Source organism: Leptinotarsa decemlineata, unplaced genomic scaffold (assembly GCF_025532065.1).
Source record: "Leptinotarsa decemlineata unplaced genomic scaffold, Ldec_3_MD MMD2_tig00001064_RagTag_RagTag, whole genome shotgun sequence".
NCBI classification, from domain to species: Eukaryota; Metazoa; Arthropoda; class Insecta; order Coleoptera; family Chrysomelidae; genus Leptinotarsa; species Leptinotarsa decemlineata.
In genome coordinates this window covers 7179734-7200487 of record NW_027412558.1, presented here as the reverse complement: position 1 = coordinate 7200487, position 20754 = coordinate 7179734, and the positions used below count along the sequence as shown (strand labels likewise).

General features: G+C 35.9%; 1 protein-coding gene across 4 annotated transcripts in view; it reads left to right on the top strand.

The window, feature by feature from the left end:
• The window catches only part of LOC111518167 (cyclin-dependent kinase 3), a 32531-nt gene that overhangs the window by 3042 nt on the left and 8735 nt on the right, over window positions 1-20754 (top strand). For 2 of the 4 annotated variants that reach the window (XR_012465515.1, XM_074175604.1), the window contains exons 2-6: window positions 7884-8188; window positions 10532-10686; window positions 12899-13033; window positions 19185-19381; window positions 19442-19638. Coding sequence is in view for 1 of the 4 variants with exons in the window: in XM_074175604.1 (XP_074031705.1) it covers window positions 7968-8188; window positions 10532-10686; window positions 12899-13033; window positions 19185-19381; window positions 19442-19638 (905 nt within the window). In the remaining 3 variants the exon portion in view is untranslated. Of the gene's footprint in view, window positions 1-3636; window positions 3681-7883; window positions 8189-10531; window positions 10687-12898; window positions 13034-19184; window positions 19382-19441; window positions 19639-20754 lie in introns of all 4 variants that reach the window. The other 2 variants (XR_012465516.1, XR_012465517.1) reach the window with 2 other exon arrangements.

Genomic DNA, 20754 nt, shown 5'->3' with positions numbered 1-20754 from the left:
TATTTGGTGTCTCCAGCAAAATAACTAACAACAACATCAAACCGTTATTTTGACTCCTCGACACGTGTTTTGATCACCAAGTGATCATCTTCAAGATGAAGATCAAACTGATCCTCCTCTTGAAGTTTTATCTTCCTTTTGAAGATGATCACTGTTTGATGTTGGAAAAAAACCCCAGTGATATTAGTTTTATTAAAAACTGGAACAAAAACCACAATTTAAAATACCAATAATCTGCACCACTGTTTTACCACAAAAAATTGGCTTTTCGACCAGATTCAGTAACGGAGTTAAACTTCTGTTGCAATTAATAGTTGAAATAATTTATTTGTTGAATATTTGGAACAAATTTCAAACACTTGTCAGTTTGAAACGGCTTGGCCGATTTTCACAAACACAGCGGTATTGGATAGAGAATTAGACGGCCTTTAAAACCAGGAGCCACGTGACGCCCCTTTACATAAAAAAACTTGATGGTGCCCTCTTGACACTAGGTCACGTGACCACAATCATTTTTATGCCAAAACCTAGTAAAAGTAGTACCTTTTCACCTGAATTCTACCCGACCTCGATAGCTTGTTCCATTCAAAAGTTACGGGAGGATATTATTATCTTTTTACCATAGTATGCGCTGGTCAGCCCTATCCCCCGAAGCCCCGATTCATTCGAGAGTGGGCGCCATCATTATCAACTAACGACCACTCCCCACACCGTGGGGGGTGAGAGATCATTGGGTCCAAGAATCATGTGCCCTGAGCAAGCGCAGTGAGCCAAGAATGACAGCCTTCTGCATCTGTCAGGCTAAGATTTCTGCCTTAGTGCGGCAAGCCGGTATTTTTTCAAGATTCGAGAGTAGAGAGGACATCATTCCACCAAAGACTCCAATGGTTTTTCCTCCTCTTTTCTGACGATATTCGTCTCGCCAGGAGCTGAAAACTCCACGACAAATATTATTTTGATCTGGTGGTCGAGAAGGACTACATCAGGCTTATAAGCTTGTATGAGCTTGAGGGTGGGGAACGAATAGTTCCAATAAATTCGGCACTTCTCGTTCCCCACAACGGATTCAATATCCACCGATGTCTCGTCAATACCGTAAGAGTGCCTTAGATGGAAATATAGCACTCTTAGGGCTGATAGCAAGTGCATTAAGGTCTCGGGCGCCTCACGGCAGGCCCTGCACCTTGTGTCAGGAACCCCTATACCCACCATCATCTGCGACTTTTATCTGAGCTTTTTGCTGAACGGGTTCCAAAAGTTAGAAGTCTTTTGTTATCGAAAAAAATGGATAAAAGAATTTGTATCAAATTTTGTGTAAAAATGAACTTCGGTTGATTCATGCCATGCAATTTTTTTCGTAAATTTTGGACATGAAGCGTATGGCATCGAAGTTTGTTCCAAAATTGTTGAATTTTAACCAGAAAAACCGTTGCATGAGCATCGCTCATGTTTTCATTAATTTGCCGCTAGAATATACGAAATAAATATGAATAATAATTTTGATACCTATATAATGTCCTCCAAAATTCATAAAAATGGTAATGTACTTTTAGATCACAGGCATTTTTAACGGATTCAAAACATTAGATTATAATTATGAAAAACATTCCAATATGCATGAATGTCAATAAAAGAGAACTGATATTTTAATTCCTGGGGACAGACAGAAATAAATATGAGTTCATAAGATGAACAAAGTTCAGGTCCAATTTTCACTATTAAAATTAAGAAAACCTTTCACAATCCAAAAAATTTTTAATGTTGGTACTTAAACAAAATACATAAAAAAGAGACTGAATCTAATAACTTTTCTGATTAGTGTTCATCGAAATAGATACTAAGTTATTATAATAATAATAATAATATTTATTTGCCATTCAATTTGAAATGCACAATAATCTTAGTTAACGACATAACGACAAATAAATATAGTTCCCACAGAAGAATAAACATGTGCGTAGTCTTGTTAATCAAGAAACTTATAGATCGATTTGAATTTGTATGTACATTTCAAGCATATTTTTCTACATGAAAATCAAATCTAATAATTATTAGATTTTCTGACGAAAAAAGACGAATTTAAACCCTGACATAATAATATACTGTTTATACCTGTAATCGCAAAAGGGTTCCTTAATTATATACGTAGGTACTATTTATGATAATCGCCTTTAGGTAAATGGAATTTTAAAATTTCGAGATTATAATATTCATTGTGAAATATCCAGGTAAATATTATAAGAATTGTTGTTAAGACAATAACATGTATCCTGGTTAGTTGTTAGGCTATTTTTATTACTTTCAGATGACCATTAGTGTGTCCCAATAAGCAGATTGTAAAATATTTGATGATTTCAATAGATAGAAATGGATCCTCATCATATTCTGATTACGCTAACTTGGTTAGCAAAACGTGTATCGTAAGGCGGGACAATTTAGTTTTACAATTGTTGCAAATATTTTGAAAACATTTTCAAACCATTAACTATACCTACCTACTAAAATTCCATATTAGTAGGCACTGAATTCTCACATATATTGTTGCATTAAAACGCAAACATCGTTGTCAGGTTGTGATTATATGTATTCTATCAACTTCTGTTTAAATCATACACACGTAGCTCAATGGTCATAGAATAACGGACAACGTGTTTTATTCATTAAATAAACTTCCTGAGAATGTAGTGAATACTATTTTGGAATTATAGTACCTATAGGTGAGTATAATTTTGCATCAAAAGGTAATTGATGAGACATTCGTCAAGTATTGTAGTAATTCTGGATTATATTAATCCCAAGTAGAAGAACAAAAGGTCATGTAGACAAGAGTTGATTTAGACATTTAGAATTGATTCTGACATTTAGCATATCGGTGTGTATTGAAAAACAATACAATAAAAAGACAATCTTCTCAATTAAAAATATACCTACAATGATTCTCCTCTACCATATGTACCTTAAAATCTAGTTATCAAATAATTATTAAGTGACTCCTATAATATCGATTGAGGGAAAAATGGCTGAATGAAAAAGACAGACAGAAATGTTTTCATCGAGTCACAATATACCTATTCAGAAGTGATCTAACTTATGTTTATGAGAAACAGACAGATATTCAGGTAGTGAGAAATACTCCTGGTCCTGATTCTTGTAGTATCACCAACACCATAGATTTGTGGTTTTTTCAAAAAAGAGATACTTTCATACGTCCAGACATTCAGTAATAAACTTGAAGGAAATGTGAATTTCGAAACTCTATTGTCATATTTTTTGTCAATATTGAACGAAAGTATTTTTTGTGGAGAAAAATCATAATGTTCTATTTATCAGCAACTTGTCGTATTCAATAATTTTCCCATCAAAATAAGAGCTGAGAAATCATACAATAGCCAAGTGTTGTATTTATGTTTATTACCTCTTATCCAAAGATTCTGTTGAGTTCAGAATGAGGGTAATTAAAATTCTCATACCTGGGAATATTTTTCCCGGTATTTTATTCACCATTGTTCCAAAATTCATTTGAAGAATTACTAGGTACACAATCAATTCAAAAGAAGGTGCATACCTACACTGGACCTTTCAGTTTCGAAAATATTTCAAATGAGTACAGTTCTGTTGAAGTTGCGTGTTTTTCAGCAGTCTGAACTGTCCGATTAAGTTTCCTGGAAAGCAGTTACCAAGTGAGTATTCGTTTCTGTTTATTTATCGATGATTTTTTGAATTATAGATTTGCAATTTTGTTTCTGAGACTCCAACTGAAGATCCCGATAGGGATCAAAGGGGACCATATACCAAAGTCAATTATTTTCTTCTGATTATTTTTGTTTGTTACTTCTAAACTAGCCTGAATCCAACAAAACACTTTTCTTGGTCACCAGAACTGTAACTTTCTTCTCAGCGCATGTCAAAATTTTCAGTATTCTGAAGTCGATTTACCTAAAAATGAGAAAGTGATGCATGAAACTATTGTATTATCTTGTCTTCCTAAATTCATGTGGCCTCTTCCACATTGAGATACTATAAAGTGAGTATGCTAAGTTCGCACCATTTGAAAGACTTTTTTATTAGCAATTTTACCGAAAAAGTTATCTCTACATAGTATAAAACTGAGTCGCTTCCCGCTGTCTGTCCCTATGTATGCTTAGATCTTTAAAAATACGAAACGGGTCTTGATGCGGGGTTTTTAAATAGATATAGTGATTCAAGAGAAAATTTTTAATGTATATAAAATGCATAATATAGAAGAGAAACACTGATAATTTTTAAAGGTTTCTAATGTGATGTCGTAAATAAACACATTTTTTGCGCATACATTGCAAACGCTGGCTGAATCCGGTGAGATAGATAAAAAATGTACTACAGTTAACCAGTTAAAATTGTGTAAAAAAGTCCGTGATGGAATATATCTTAGGCCGGCCACTCACGTACAGTTTCAACTGACATTTAAAACTGTACGTGTGTGGCTATTTTGGTTACAGTTCATCTCCAATTCTTCGACTGTACAGTCTAACTGAGAGAAATGAAATTATTAATATTTTTTACTGAAATGACAAACTGAACTGAGTGTGTGTGGCAGTTTGAACTAGCATTGTAATAAGTAATCCGAGCATGGCCATATCGTCATTCCCGTTTGAATCCATGGAAAAAACTGAAGGAATGGACAACTGAACTGCACTTTTGTGTACATCTGAGTTCACAGTTGAAACTGTCGGTTTCATCTGTACAGTTGGAACTGTACGTGAGTGGCCGGCCTTAGTTAAAACCCACATCAACCATTTTTTTATCGTCGAAACATAATGGCTTATTTACGAAGCGATTTTAAGCAATACAGCATTGATCCTTATCCAATTAAGTACATTAAAGACATTATGCATTTAATATAGATCAATATGACCCTTCACAGCATGTAATTTAAATGAATATTTTTTAATATATTACATATTTACAATGCAGGGACATAGTAGTTGCGGCGGTACCGGCCGGTGGGCCGCCGGCGCGTGTCTATAAATAACTTTACGATTTGCAGCGATCGTAGGCGTTTATATGTATATGAATACAGCATTGCACCCGTGCGGAGCTGGCGCAGGTAGCTGGTTGCTTATAAAAAGTTCTGCATGGAATTGTCAATTATCCAAAAAGTAATATAATAATATATTTACAGCCAATCTCCAAGTGTGCCCACTCAATTTGTGAAATTTATTCTTTATACGAAGAAATGGGCAAATTTCGGATATGCGGTTGGTTACCTCGTTCACAGGCAGATGGAGCGATGACTAACATGTCGTTTGTTGTTCGCTTCAGCCTAGTTCGAGAAATGATATTCTGAAGGAATTTGATTTTCAACTGTGGGAAATCAACGACTTCATGTTGATTATAGACACTGCCATGCACTAACGAGTAGCCAAACAGCATGCAACCGGTCTGCAAGTGTGTTCCAATAATTGAAAATCTATTGCGGCAGTTGTATCGCCAACAGCATATTGCAGGAATAACTTCAGTGAAGAATCCTGCACTGACACCTATCGGATATAATCCAACGTCCTTCGTGGTATTAGCCAGGGGAGTGGTTGTTTTCTGATAGGTGTCAGGTAATTTGAGACTGGCCTGAATGAATTGTTATTTCAGGTAATTTGATTTACAGTCTCCCAAGTATGCCCACTCAATTTATGAAGATGTTTTGTTTGATTTGTCTATATATCTTTGTTTACAGTCATTTTTATGTTGATTGAAGTGTTTTTTTTTGTATATTGTTTTATAATTCCAGAATGACCTTTCTCACATTTCTGACAATTCACTTTATGAAGCAAATCAAATCATTGGAGAGAAGTTGCACCTTTGAGTGGTGTAAAGGTATTCTTTGCCTGGTTTATAATTTGCCACGCCATTTTTTTATTTTTATTATAATTATCAATTGCTGTACAAGTTGAGAGAATTAATCAAATAAAAAATATCTTATAACGACTTGAAGATGCCGCTTCTCTTCTCCAGTGCTCAGATTTAGATTATAAAATGAATTGTCTGAACTGTGGAAAAGGGTACATTGGAATTTATCAAAATGAAAATGTTTGTATTCGAAAAAGAATCCAAAAAAGCATCATACCACTTCATTGAAAAACACGATTTCAACCTCGATCAAGCAAATTGAAAGAATGAATTTTATCGGTGAAATTATTCATATTATATTCCTTGATGATTGAATTAACGTGATAATAAGCCATATCAAATATCTCCGGTTTTTTTTCAAGCTTCTGCTATAAATGAGACATTTTCTAGAACATTGCATAATATGTGCCCAAGAAATCATAAAAGGTATGGCTGTCCAGTAATGTGCTCTACTTGTTTTTTTTTTGAAATGTTTATTTATTACCTATATAGGTATATTTGACTCCAATTAGGTATATAATTCAGATTTGAAAAAAACATAAATAAATTTCGAAACGTCGGCAATTTGAAAAAAATTGAATTGCTGTTCTGTTTCCACCCATCTCAAGAATCATTTAGAAAGACGTGAAATACTTAAAACCAATTATATACAGTGGATTTCTTTAATGTCCCCCTCTTTTATTGTTTGAACAGGTCAACTCAAAAAATTGAAATTTGAGATAATTAAATTATTGCATGAATACTTCATTTTGAAATGAAATTGACAGATGAAACTTTCAAGATGGCGAATGGCCGCCATCTGGAAAAAAATGTATGAAAAGGGGGGTTTTGTGACACATCATTTTGAAGCTCTCAACGAATACTTCACAACACTAGAATATGAAGTCAATATGTTTACCTACTACAAAATGACGGAACATTTAATAATTTCCTGAAGACAAACACATCAATATCGATATTTCTTGAAATATTCCTTTTTATCTGCCATATGGAAATTCCAACAACCCGGTAAGGTTTATTGAGTTATTTTTCGTTTATAAAAACGTCAAAAAATTTTAGTACGACAATGAACATCATTGTTCAATTAGAATATTCTCATTTAGTTTTTGGTTTTACTAGTAGAAAAGTACCACGTCAACAATCTCTAAAATGGTCAATTCTCGTCCATTGGAAGAGAAAATTGAAGCGAGACGCGTAACTTTCACGAGACCGAAAGGATTTTCAATGAACGTTTTCCGAATCGTCCTATCTGTAGAAAATATTTGGTCATTTGTCCATTCCGGAAGAACAGCAAGTGCAAATAATTGGTGAGATGGTAGTAAATCCTGAACAGTCCACTTATTCTGTCGCGAATGTTTGTGAGGTGTCTCCTTCTACTGTGTGGAGACTTTTGGAGAGGAATAGGTATCATCCACACAAAATTAAATGGTACACCAATTAACTGAAGATGACCCTGATTGAAGAACAGAGTTCTGCGAAATCATGACGGAAACCATTGCAAGGCATCCTACCTATCTCCACAATATTTGTTTTAGGGACGAATGTACACACCAACCCTCACGTTTTCAGGGAAACAAGGTATTGACATTATATTCTAGGGTTGTGAAGCATTTGTCAGGAGCTTCAAAATGATGTGTCACAAGACCTCCCTTTCCATATAATTTTTTTTCCCAGATAACGCCCATTCGTCATCTTGAAAGTTTCATCTGTCAATTTTACTCCAAAATAAAGTATTCATGCATTAATTTCATTATTCCAAATTTCAATTTTTTGAGTTGAGCCGTTCAAAAAATAAAAGGGACATTACAGAAATGCACTGTATATCTGATTATTTTCTAGGTCTTGCACTTAAATGGGCATGGAAATTCTAAAAGTCTGTGTATTTAAATGATTTTGTATCTTCAATAATAACAAAGTAATAAGCTCATTTCAATTTAACTTTGATATTCAAAAATCAGTCTGTGTAATAGTTTTCAAAAACATGACCTATTTTTTTATAGGTGGAACTTTTTCCCTAAAGGCTGCAGCATATTACTGGTGTTTTATTTTGAAACAAATCAATCAAATCGAATCAATCAATTTCAATGGAGTTCACTGTGAGGCCTCAAAATCATGGGCTCGACGATCCTATCGTTATAAGCGACGGAAGTTCGTCACCAGATGAGTCCTCTACTAACGACAAAAGATTGAAGCATTCCGCTGAAGAAGGATCCTCTGATAGTAGAAAAAAACTACGATCTTCTCCGTCCTCTTTCAGCAACAACACTCGCAGGTTGGAAAGTTTCAAACGAAAAAGAAGTCCAGAGTAAGTCGATTTGTTGTATTTCCATCATTCAGTGCAACAGTGGAATAACAGGAGACGAAACAAAGCATTCATACAGTACTATTTTGACCTGCCTAGGTATCATCAGTGGTGGATGGCAAAACCACGAATGCATTATTTGACCTAATTGTTCGAACGACTATGCCGAGTAAGCATGGACATTTTTCCCTTCTCCCAGAGATGGTGTCTTTCAAGAGAAAATGTTTCTGCTTTCCTTTAATATAAGTACCTTAAATCATCTAAAAGAACAATTCTTTCAGTACCTTAAACTAACATGGATATTAAAACGACACCACTGCCCGGCAGAAAGTTTTTTTGGAGTTCAACACTCTGTAATTGTTCAGCTCAATGGCTTTTTGTAACATTTTATCTCTTTGGAATTTTGTCAATTTCATTTTCTTGTCACAATACCTAAAAAGGACCTCATGAGTTTAAATGTAGCTTTTCTATGACATCTAATGTTATTTTTATCCTCATTCATGAAATTTTAATTTATCTGCCTCTAGACTCTTAACTTCCTATGCCACTTGTCCATTTCTCTCAAGTGAGCCAATCTTTTTCTCTGGACCAGTTTATCCTCTTGTTTTTCATTCTTCTCTACATATTTTTGGTTGGCAATACACTAATGATCTAAAGCAGATGATACAGTGTTTTGTTTCTGGTGTGGGAAAGTGTTTTTTGAGATGCACTCCACGCCATAGGTTTCAATTTTATGTATTGCCTGCCTCCTGTCATCCAGTGCCTCAGAAGTCCATAAAACATAACGAGCTGTCTCTGCAATGCAACGAGCTTTTGCATTGCCTGGAGTTGAGTTATCTGTATTTGTAGAGTAGAGAGGGTGAGTGTAGGCCACATGTGACCCATTGTACATCCTCTCGAGGAGTTGTCCTCCTAGGTCATCCTTCATCCAGTCCTTTCCAGGTAGGTGAACAGGTCACTAGGAGATATCTCCTTCATATTGGCAGGTGTAAGCCAAGACTCGCCGAACACACACTCTCTTTGGCAACCTTGACGTGTCTCACGGTGGCTTTCGCGAAGGTTTTGGAAGGTGCAGCGATATTACTGTAATTGTGCAGCTTCTTCAACCTTCTTGGGATTCCCTTCGTGGAGGTGCACAAGTGAGAGAGGTTTTTCTGCAGGGGCAGCTGGTTCCTTGCCTTTATTCAAGGCGGAGCTCTTGGCGCCCACCGCAGGAAGTGCCCTTGCTGTTGGAGGTGACCTGCTATGTTCAGCCTTATTCCAAGCCGTAGATTGGGGTTGACATTTCTGTTCATCCCCAGCCACCGCCTTAGATTGAGGTGAGCACTTCTGTCCAGCCTCGGGATTGGTTTTTGTTGTTTCTCTTTTTGTGTTGTTTCATTCATGTGTGTTCCCACTAGGAGCAAGGGAAGAGTTGGTCACTTCTGGCAGAGCCTCGCATTACCAGAGGTAGGCTGATTACAATGAGGTTTCGCCCAGTTCCCCAAGGGTGACCGTTGGTGACCGCATATCACCCTGCGGCCATTCAGCTGTCGGCACGATTCCTTACACCTTAGCTTGGGTAGGCTGGTCCTCGGTGGCATGTTTTGCAAAGGCTTTTGGAGGGTTTTAGTTCCCCTACCATACTTATTTCTGCCACTGGCCGGAGTCCGGCGACCCCGTCCGTAAGGCCACATTGACTTCCCGGACAGGGCATCCATTCCCCTCTTTTGAAGCAATTTTTCAGTTACCTTCTAGATCTAGAGGGTCCCTGTATTTCATTGAATCATTTGCTGACCACCCAAGATGGAATTGACGATCTGTGTCTAGTGCACTAATCTGCCTTTTCGTTGTCTGCGAATTCTGTATGTGTAGGTACTTAGTAAGAAAGCAGGCCTAGACCAGTCTTGATGTTATTCTTCAGTTCATAAATGCCCTGATTACATAAGGAAACTGATCAACCGACACCAATCTTTGAAGCACAAGCGCTCATCTTTCCTTGTTTTATTTCCTTTTGGCAAGGCACTGACATCGTTAGGTTCTTGATTGGGGTTTATCATTTTCATCAAATCCATCGATATATCATACCAACTGATTGTTTCGCTGCATGCTAGGATATTGCGTGTAGTTTTTTTCCAAAAACAAGTGTAACTGAAGAATATCTTTCTGAAAATTCACTTGTGATTTTCAGTACTTTGTTCTTATTATCACTCAATAACCGTACAGATGTTTTTTCGAACTTATCTTTATTGAAATTCCCATCTTGATGTTGTGAGTTATTTCTGAAAAAATACTGTAAATGTTCCAACTATTTATGCCACTAGTATGCTACTCAAATACTTTAAATTTTTTTTTTCTTCACTACAGGTCTATCGAGGCAGACTGCTACTCCGAAAGAACTTCGGAATGTACTGTCAGTGCTGATAGTTCTCTGGAAATGACTGGAGAAGATGAGATATGTGAGGAATCCATAGTGTCCCCTCCAACTGATCCATGCAGCTTCATTTCTTCAACCCTACCAAGTGAGTAGCATATCTATCAATTTGAATTTATATGAATAATGGGAAGCTTCGACATAGACGCTCCATAATCGATTTACAGTGTTGTCAATCAACATACTGTTCATATGTTTTTTGAAATGAGTTTTGTTTCGCAGATACACTGAGAAAAGTTGGCGTTTAACTCGAAAGAGTGGAAAAGTACTTGAACTGGTTATGATATTTGGTCCCTTTTTAATGTATTTTATATGATTATCTATATGAAAAATATTCTTGAATTGTGTCCCACTTTTTCTGTTTTCCACAATCATAACCCAAATGTTCAACAAAAAAATATATTAAAACTTATCTTCCTCATTTGGACATTCTTGGGCATTACATTTCTTGAGAAATCCCGGTCATGGGTACAAAGAGTCCTTACAGGAATTTGATGCAATATGTGCAGAAGCTGTTGAGATAACGCGATAAGTTGAGGAATATCAGCCATAGGAAGAGCTAAAACATAACATATGACCCCGTAGAATTTTTAAAAAGTTTCATCACTTACTTTTGAAGTATCTGCAGTTTTTTGAGTAGAGCCACCTGGATTTTCCTCTATTCTCTTCTACTAATCTCGCTGCCATTGAGACCTTCCTGGTACTCCTCTTCTTTTTCATGAATTTAATTAATTATTTATTAGTCATCAACAATTCCATCATGAAGGAGAATGATTCTGAAATTGGTTGTTGGAAGTAATTGTTTCAAATCATTTTCCATAGTCTTCATCTGATTTCAAACTGATTTTCTTTCCTATATTGAACTTGTCTACTGTAAACTCATTGTTGCACGCCATACTGTAACGAATTAAAGAATTAACTGTCTTAAACAAATTTATTTTTAACAATATGTTAATATCCCAACTAATTTATATACTACACTCAGCAACTTACGCTCAATTTATCTTCACTGTTTGTTAACCGCTCGATTCGCTTTCTAGATACAGACTCCGACTGACTGACTGCCACTCGGGACGGAGAGCGGCCTTTTTATATCGTCAACGAACGCACCGGATCTCTCTAGGGGTTTCGGCACTGGCCTTGATTTTTCGCGGGGGCTTGTCGAGTGCATCTCTTTCGCGATTAGTCATTGTTTACTCGCTGGCTGAGATATCGGTCAGGGCCGGCTTCAAATTCGTTATAATACTTTCATTTCGGCTACATCAATAATTTGGTGTTGTTGAATTTCGAAACATAGCGTCTGTTCAAAAATCACCAAGGAACAAAATATTTTATTAGAATAGGTTGTTCAAGAAACAGCCTGTATAATATTCACCAACAATAATTTAGAATAATAGTAATAATAATAATGATAATAATAATCTAAAAATCATACCGGCTTGCCGCACTAAGGCAGAAATCTTAGCCGCACAGATGCAGAAGGCTGTCATTCTTGGCTCACTGCGTTTGCTCAGGGCACATGATTCTCGGACCCAATGATCACTTACCCCACGGTGTGGGGAGTGGTCATTGGTTGATTATGCTGGCGCGCCCTCCCGAATGTATCGGGGCTTCGGGGGATAGGGCCTGACCAGCGCACACTACGGTGAAAATAATAATAATAATAATAATAATATTTGGAACCATTGGAACTATTCGTCCCCCCCTCAGGCTTATACAAGCTAATAAGCCTGATGCAGTCATTTTCGACCAACAGAGCAAAACGATATTCGTCGTGAAGTTTTCAGCTCCTGGTGAGACGAATATCGTCAGAAAAGAGGAGGAAAAAACGGATAAAATATTGAGATTTTCTCTTCGAACTCCGCAGACTCTATACAGATCACTCTGTCAAGATGGTTGTTCTGATTATTGGATTCCTTGGTGGAATGATGTCCTGTCTACTCTCGAATCTTAAAATCATACCGGCTTGCCGCACTAAGGTAGAAATCTTAGCCGCACAGATGCAGAAGGGTGTCATTCTTGGCTCACTGCGCTTGCTCAGGACACATGAATCTCGGACCCAATGACCACTTACCCCACGGTGTGGAAAGTGGTCATTTGTTGATAATGCTGGCCCTTCCTCCCGAATATATCGGGGCTTTATGGGATAGGGCCTGACCAGCGCACACTACAATGAAAAAAAAAGTATTCTGTCTGTCTGTTCTGTTCAGTTAGCACAAGTGCTACTGAGTTGAATAATTCGAACTTCATTGTTTTTGTTTGTCACCATTTTCTTATTGAAACAAAATATATCTTCAAAGTTGCAGGAGAGAGGTCAGTAAAATTGCCAATGGAGGGGCCATCCAAAATGGAATTGAAACCAAAGCTGAAAAGAGAGAAATCAACCAAGCTGAGAAACCTGGATACCTTTGAGATTATTAAACAAATTGGTGAAGGTGAGGAATATTGAAGTTATATTTCATAGTAGGATTTCATAGTCAATATTGCAAGCTTTAGCTCCTCAGTACTGTGACCTATAAGATCTTTTGTGTATAATCCAATCGAGCACCGAAATGTCGAGGATTCTGGCAGAGCTGGAGAAGAGATTTGTGGCAGTTTCTTGAAATCGAATTTTGGCAGATAAGAGTGTGACATTAGCTGCAGTTCAATCAGAATAAGTGCAATAATGACAGCTGTCGACCTGTCCATTCTACGAAAGTTCAGTTACATTTTTTTTTCGTCGAATCCAAGATGATGTCCGGCTTTCTTTGACATTGTCTAATCAACCTTTATGTTTTTCTTTGTCCTGCCACTTTATCCAGTGATATCTCAGATGATCAGTATTCATCTTACCACTACAATGTTAGGTAGGTAGGTCCAAAGAGAATGGGTCTACTCGACTCTCCACTGCAAACCATAAGAGTTTATTTTGGCTCACACCATTTCAGACTCAACAAAATATGTCCTCAGGTTCTTAACGAAGCCAATTATTTTTGGTTAGTGATTTAACAGCTCAGCTGGTAAGAGTGGCAGGGCAGGAACAGAAAATGTACTAGATCCTGACATTTCCTTATGAAAAATAATCCACTCTAAGGTTGATAGACCAAAATGTACCAGATCCTGACATTTCCTTATGAAAAATAATCCACTCTAAGGTTGATAGACCACGGTTCGTTTCATTCAATACAGTTCAATATATTCAAGTAATGACTCATTTTAGAGGCAGTTTTCAGTCCTTTATTTTAATTTTCCGATATGGAAATGATTTCTCAAAGATATTAACAAGAAGATTGTAGAAGGATCAAATGGGTTGTTCGTTTCTAGGGCAAGATTCCAATCAGTATTTTGGCAATTCTGGCGGAACCTATCATAGTTTGTCGAACTGTCGAATATTTGAATTTGGAAGATTTCTTAATTGGCTTAACGTTAGTAATCAAATGGAAAGCTTCATGATCAGACACTATCGAAAATTCAAATAATTTCTCTTGTTGCAAATCATTTAGTTCGTCAAACTTTTCAAATCCCAACTCTTGTCTAACAGAGTTTTTCACCAGTATCATTGTTTATGCATTGGATGGAGTTGATCTACAATATTTCGACAGTACTGTATAATTATTTATAAAGACTGTTTCGTCACATTTCAATAATAATAATATGTTTATTATTTACCACAAACCCACAAACAATATCAGGTTTCAATAAAAAAAAAACAAGGTAAATAAAAGGTGAGAGTTCAGTTTTCTTTCAACATCAGGAAGAGAGAAACTGTCCTTCCACTCAGACCCTTACTACAAACTAAACTTAAAACTAAAATATACTTACTGACTAGTATCAGTAAACAAGAAGACGAGAGAAAAGAAAAGATAAACGAGAGAGAGATAGAGAGAGAGAGAGAGAGAGAGAGAGAAAGAAAGAGAGAGAGAGAGAGAGAAAGAAAGAGAGAGAGAGAGAGAAGAAAGGACCCTTTTCATAATTTATTTTTACTTGTGAGGGCAGATATTCCTTCAGGTTTGGAACCGCTAGGTTGCATGACGACGCTATTAGAACTTTATTTTTTGCTCTAAGTTGGGAGATATTTCCAATTATTTTTCATTTTTGTAGTTCACGCGCAAACATACAGTTATGGATTTTTTCAAAGAGAAACACGACCTACTGTAGTCGGTTATCTTGTACGTATTCATGTAACTCGCAATATTATGTGAAAAACTACGTTTGAAAATTTTCTTTCTATGTCGAGGAATGGTGATAAAAAAAGTTTGTCGAGTATTTCTATCATATATGACTTTATCATGGAGATATTTGGGTTGCTTGTATTTCAAAAGTTTGTAGGAGTGGCAAAGGATATGTAGGTAGTTTACGCCTGTTGGACATATTGAGCCATTCAATTTCTTTAATTTCATGAGAAATTCTCTGCCTGCTGTTTATGCCAAAAATAAATCTCAAACAGCAGTTCTGGATTTTCTGAATACGCTGACTATCCAAGCTGACTATGGCTATGACTATGACTATGGTCCATATACAATATCACAATAGTTGAATTGGGAAAGCACTAATGAATCACACAGCATTTTTTTACATCTTGGCCTAAATAGTGTCTATGTGGGTAAATCATCTTCAAGCCAGTGTAACTTCTTTTCAACATGGTATTAACCTGTTCTTTGAATCTCAATTTTTGATCTAGTAACAAACCCAAGTTCTTCGCACTCTCACTAAAAGGTATTGTGTCATTTCCCATCCTCAGTATAAGATTATAAGATATGTCATTCCTGACATTGTCATTACAGAACAAAATAGCACATGAATTTTGATGATTTATTTTGAGTAGATGTTCATCACATATGTCTTTTAAAGCTTGTAACTCAATATTTATTTCTCTGTTAGTTTGCATGACATTATCTGGTTCAAAGGTTTTATATATCTGTGTGTCATGTGGTAGTTACAGTGCTGCAGAGCCTCATGAAATGTTGCAGTAAATAAGATGAACAGAAGTGGGCCCAAAATACTACTCTGAGGAACACCGCATTATACATGAGCAAAATTAGAAGTTTTATCATTCAGAGTGACACGTTGAAGTCTATTTGATAAATATGAAGTAATAAGTTTGCAAGCATTTTGGTCAAACTTTAAGTAGTGAAGTTTAGATAGGAGAATTCTGTGGTTTATCAAATCAAATGCTTTCGAAAAGTCAAGTAGGATGAGTACAGTTGCTTTATTTTGATAATGTCATCCGTTATATTTGCAAGTGCACTCACACAACTGTAACCAGGTCTGAACCCCGATTGCTTTTGAGGTAGAATTTTAGACTGTTCAACAAAGATTCGTATTTGTATTTCCATAATTTTTTCTAGAACTTTGGACAGAGTAGGAAGAATACTGATTGATCTGAGGTAATTGAAGTCAACTTTTGCTCAACAATAAAATATCGAAAAAATTAGATTCTGCCAAATATATATACAGTTCGTCTGTTCTATTTCTGAGCGACTGTATGTTTAGAAGAGCAATTGAAAGATTATTATTCTCAGTTATGAGATCTTTTTTTTTATTTTTGGGGTTTTCTGGAGTTATCGAGTTATTTTGAGTTTTCAGTAAAAGTGTATTCTCAATTAATGTTTAGATATCCAGTTCTATCTGTGACAATCGTGGGTATAAAAAATTATAATCGGTAGGCTGTCGATATTTTTCTTTGAAGTCCTGTTGGCTAATATTCACTGGTTTCTCTGCTGTATTTAGCTCCTTGTGTAGATTTTGTGTTCCCCTGAAACTATTTTCCATTTCACCCCTTTTTTCTTTTTCAGTCAAAAACTTGCTAACAATATTTAAAGCAGATCTGCTTGTTATTATTGTTTATGAAGCCGTTTCTGTTGTAATACGAACTTGCTAAATAACGGTTATATTCGGGTGCAAATATATTATTATATTTGTGCTGGTAAATACTTCTACGAAGAGATAAATTGTTTCAATAAATAAATCCTCTGCAACTTTTTCTAGGTAACCGTAATGGCTCAGTAATAATAAGGGTGTTGCTGCTCTGTAAATCTGCGAGGACTTCATCAACTAACCAATCTTCTATGGAATTTGGCCAAAAAATAACAAAGTCGTTCTTGTTGAATTTTTTTGTGTTTTCTATGGCCGTTTTTAGCGAAATTTCCTTACTGGCATTAGGCTTGATTATCGATTGAATTATTTGATTTTCCTCACTGAAAATTGTCATATATTTTTTAAGATTTATGCAATTATGGCCAGTCACCATCAAGATGTTATTTTTCAACGTGGTGCCTTATTTGCTGGGAGAAAAATCGCTATTCTCTACAGCAGTATTCGAATTGAACTGTTTCAATGTTGAAGTACTGTGTGATATTATAGTACCTGTCATCTCTTTCATATTATGTGCTCCTTCATCCACGCCACTGTCAAATAAAATATCAATCGAAGTTCCCATGTTTTTCTGTTCTATTTGGATGGTCTGAGTGCTTATACATTTTTTTGTTTTGAAACGTATACTTTTTGCTGTAATTCGTCTATGAGTATTTGCTTTTCAGTGATTGTGGTTTTGTATTCATTAGAAGAAACATTGAAATCTGTTTCTAATTGCAAAGTTTCATTACGCTTGTTACAGCCTGTGGATTTTGATATGGATTTCATCAAGACAAAATCCAAAATCTTCACACAATATTTCCTATTCTCAGGTTTGTTGTCCGGTGAATCCTGAAACTACCAATTGCTATTTTTTCATTACTCGTGGTGTAATTAAGACTCAGCATTATTTCTGCTGATGATTGTTTCATTTTGTGTCGATTTAATAATGAAGCATAAGTATCTAAGGTTTGTTGATCGTTTGATATGACCAAAAGATTATTTTTTGGTTTCATACCGCATGCTTCCTTACCTTTAGCACCTTCTGTGATGATTTCAGCAAAAACGGACAAACTTCAGAGAACAAAAATAATTCAAAATTCCTAGGAATATTTATTGATGTCAAACTGAAATTTCACTAGTTCGGACTTCCATTGTCTAATATATAAAATGATTTAAATCCCTGAAACAATTAAAAAAGAAGAATTAAAAATGAATAGCTGAAAATAACAATTATACCTGAAATGAAATAATAGTGAGATAAAATACAAGTCAAGATCGAACAATTGAACAAAAATAAAAAAATAAAAATAGTGATGACAGTGATGACAGGGTGATGACAGTGATGACAGGGTGATGACAGTCATCACCCGAAGACGATTGTAGATACTAACAATCGAAACGTCGTGAACTAAATTGGCTTGGAATCTCTAAATTTTTTATTATTTTTGTTTCCATTTTTATTTCTTTATTTTTGTAATTGTTCGATCTTGACTTGTATTTCATCTCACTATTATTTCATTTCAGGTTATTTTTGCTTAATATAATTGTTATTTTCAGCTATTCATTTTCAATTCTTCTTTTTTAATTGTTTCAGGGATTTCAAATCATTTTATATATTAGACAATTAATTGGCGCTCCGGGGCGATTTCATTGATTCCAGTGGCGCATTTGCTTTTTCAGCTGCAGGAAAGTCCGAACTAGTGAAATTCATCATGAAATATTGAGCATTGACAAAAAACTAGCGGCGGGATGTCTCAAATGAACTGAGTAAATCTACAGGGAAGATGGTTTACTATTCTATGATTGAGGCTCATTTGAGATATGGAATCGCCTTCTGGGGATTTTGTAGTCAACAATTACTAGAATCAGTGTTTGTCCTACAAAAAATGGCAGTTAAATACCTATGCAAAGCTCGAATGTGTGAACCCTGTAAACCATTATTCTTCAGCAAGGGCATTCTAACCCTTACCTGCATTTTTATTCTATTATCAATATCTCAATAATTTAATATAGTCTCAATCTCAATATGGTTGATACCCCAAAACCAAGCAGTCAAATAGAATATGTTACAAGGCAAATATCGGAAAATAAAACACCTCTCCCTATTCCTTTCTGATTCATGGAAGCAAAACAATATATAATTACATACCCTCCGAAATCAGAAACGAAAAAATTCATTATGAATTCAGGAAAATAATAAAAGGTGCTCCACTCAAAAAAGGATTCTATAATCTCGAGGAATTTTACAATAAAACTCTGCTATGATTTTATTTCAGATATGATTTAATTCTCAGAATGTATTATTTAATTCTATTTGCCTTTTTAGTTGATTTTTATACACCCACTCATTTTATCTATATATTTTATAAATCTTTTGTATATTTAAAAAAGCACTCTTGGGACAATAAAGTATATATATCTCTCTCTCTCTCTCTCTAACATATTTTTATTGAGGTGTCATCGGCATCGACAGCATTGGTCATTAGCCTCGTGTCCTGGGTAGGCAATGTTAATAACTCCCGAGCCACTTGGGGAGCATCGTGGCTATTCGCAGCCCGTCAGCCATGTAACGTTTTAGAATCATTCTAGCTTCAACTAGATACATTCTCTCGAGAAAAATATCTGGTCGAGGTTGGGATCGAACTCACGACTTTTCGATCGTGAGTCGGGCGCGCTACCACTGCGCAAATTCACCGCTTCTCTCTAATACTGTCTCATTTTTGGAATCATTCTGAATCAAGTTACTTTCAGGTGCTTACGGTGTCGTATACGAGGCCAAAGATAAACAAACTGAGGAGCTGGTAGCACTCAAAAGGATAAAATTGAAATTAGGAATGAATAGATTTCCGAACAGAGCCTTGAGAGAAATTCGAATTCTCGGTCAGTTGAGCCACAAAAATATTGTAAACCTGAAAGAGGTGGTATCTGATGATGTAGATTTCAAGAAGGTAAGGAGAACATACCTAGTAACAATTCCGAGTTTGGAATTACTGATCTTTATGTTGCAGGCAAAACAATCTTTATACTTAGTTATGGAATTTGTGGAGCACGACTTAAAGGGTCTCTTGGAGTCGGCAATAGTTGATTTTAATGAACTGCACAATGCTTCAATCATGAAACAGATACTAGAAGGTCTCAACTATTGCCACAATAGGAATATTTTGCATAGAGACATCAAGACCACTAACATTTTGATGAACAGTCGGTGAGTTTTTGACACTTTTAACATTTGATATATTCTGCGCTATCTACAGGTACGGCCTGGCCACGAGGATCGACGGTGCGAACGTCGAAGCGGGGGGCGAGGCGAACATTCGCGGGGCATCGTTTGTGGACCACGAGCAGTCACGTTCGCCGCCGCGACCAGTAGTCCGACAGCGAAATGTCTTTATCGAAATTATCTCGATATTGCTTAGAAAGTAATAGTTTTTTGGTTGAAGACCTAATTTTGAGTATACCAGAAGGAGTATTAAAACCTTCGATTATATTCTTATGAATATTTAACCAGAATTGGAGAAACAAGTTGATGCAAATACAACTTTAAGTGCCGCTGAAAAATTGTTCCTGACTTTACTTATCTACCTATACATATCCATCTTTTATATTAATCTACATTATGTATTTATCTATATACCTATGCATAAAGGAAATGTTTAATTAGCTGATCTTAATTTTAGAGAATTACCTATAGTATCCATCAGTATGAACAACTTTTCCCAAGAAATTAATGGTCGCAAATGGATTTTTTTAACTAAATTTATTTGGAACTATCTTTGCCCAAAATATTATCAGCTAATCAAATGTAACCTTGTATAATAATATTTCAATAATAAAAACACTCTGATAATTATGTTATTTATTGCAAAAATCTTAATTACATGACACTAATTTTTTGTAAAACTTAAACAACTTCCAACTTTTAATTGACCGTAGAATGAATAATGAATTTCTAACTTTTCAATCAGTCTTTTTTGTTCTTTTCAATAATTATTTCTTCCCACAATATATTCACTACATGTTTAAATTTATGCTGTGGATGGCCAGGCTTCCAGATAGCTGGTCTTGCTAGTATTATAGCAATAAAAGTCTCGGTGAACAACTCGGAAAACAACTGAACTCTTTTGATCACTGCACTGCTCGCCGTGACTACCACTTGACTCCGTGGCTCACGCCGTAATTCATGCCTTGTTTTGCTCGCCCACCGCGCCGCAAGTCGCCCACGCGATTCGCTCCGTACATTTCGCCAGTCGCTTCTCCGATCGCTGTGGCGCATGGCTTCATAAGTACATTGCTATGCGTTTATTTCAGTCGCTAGACGCTT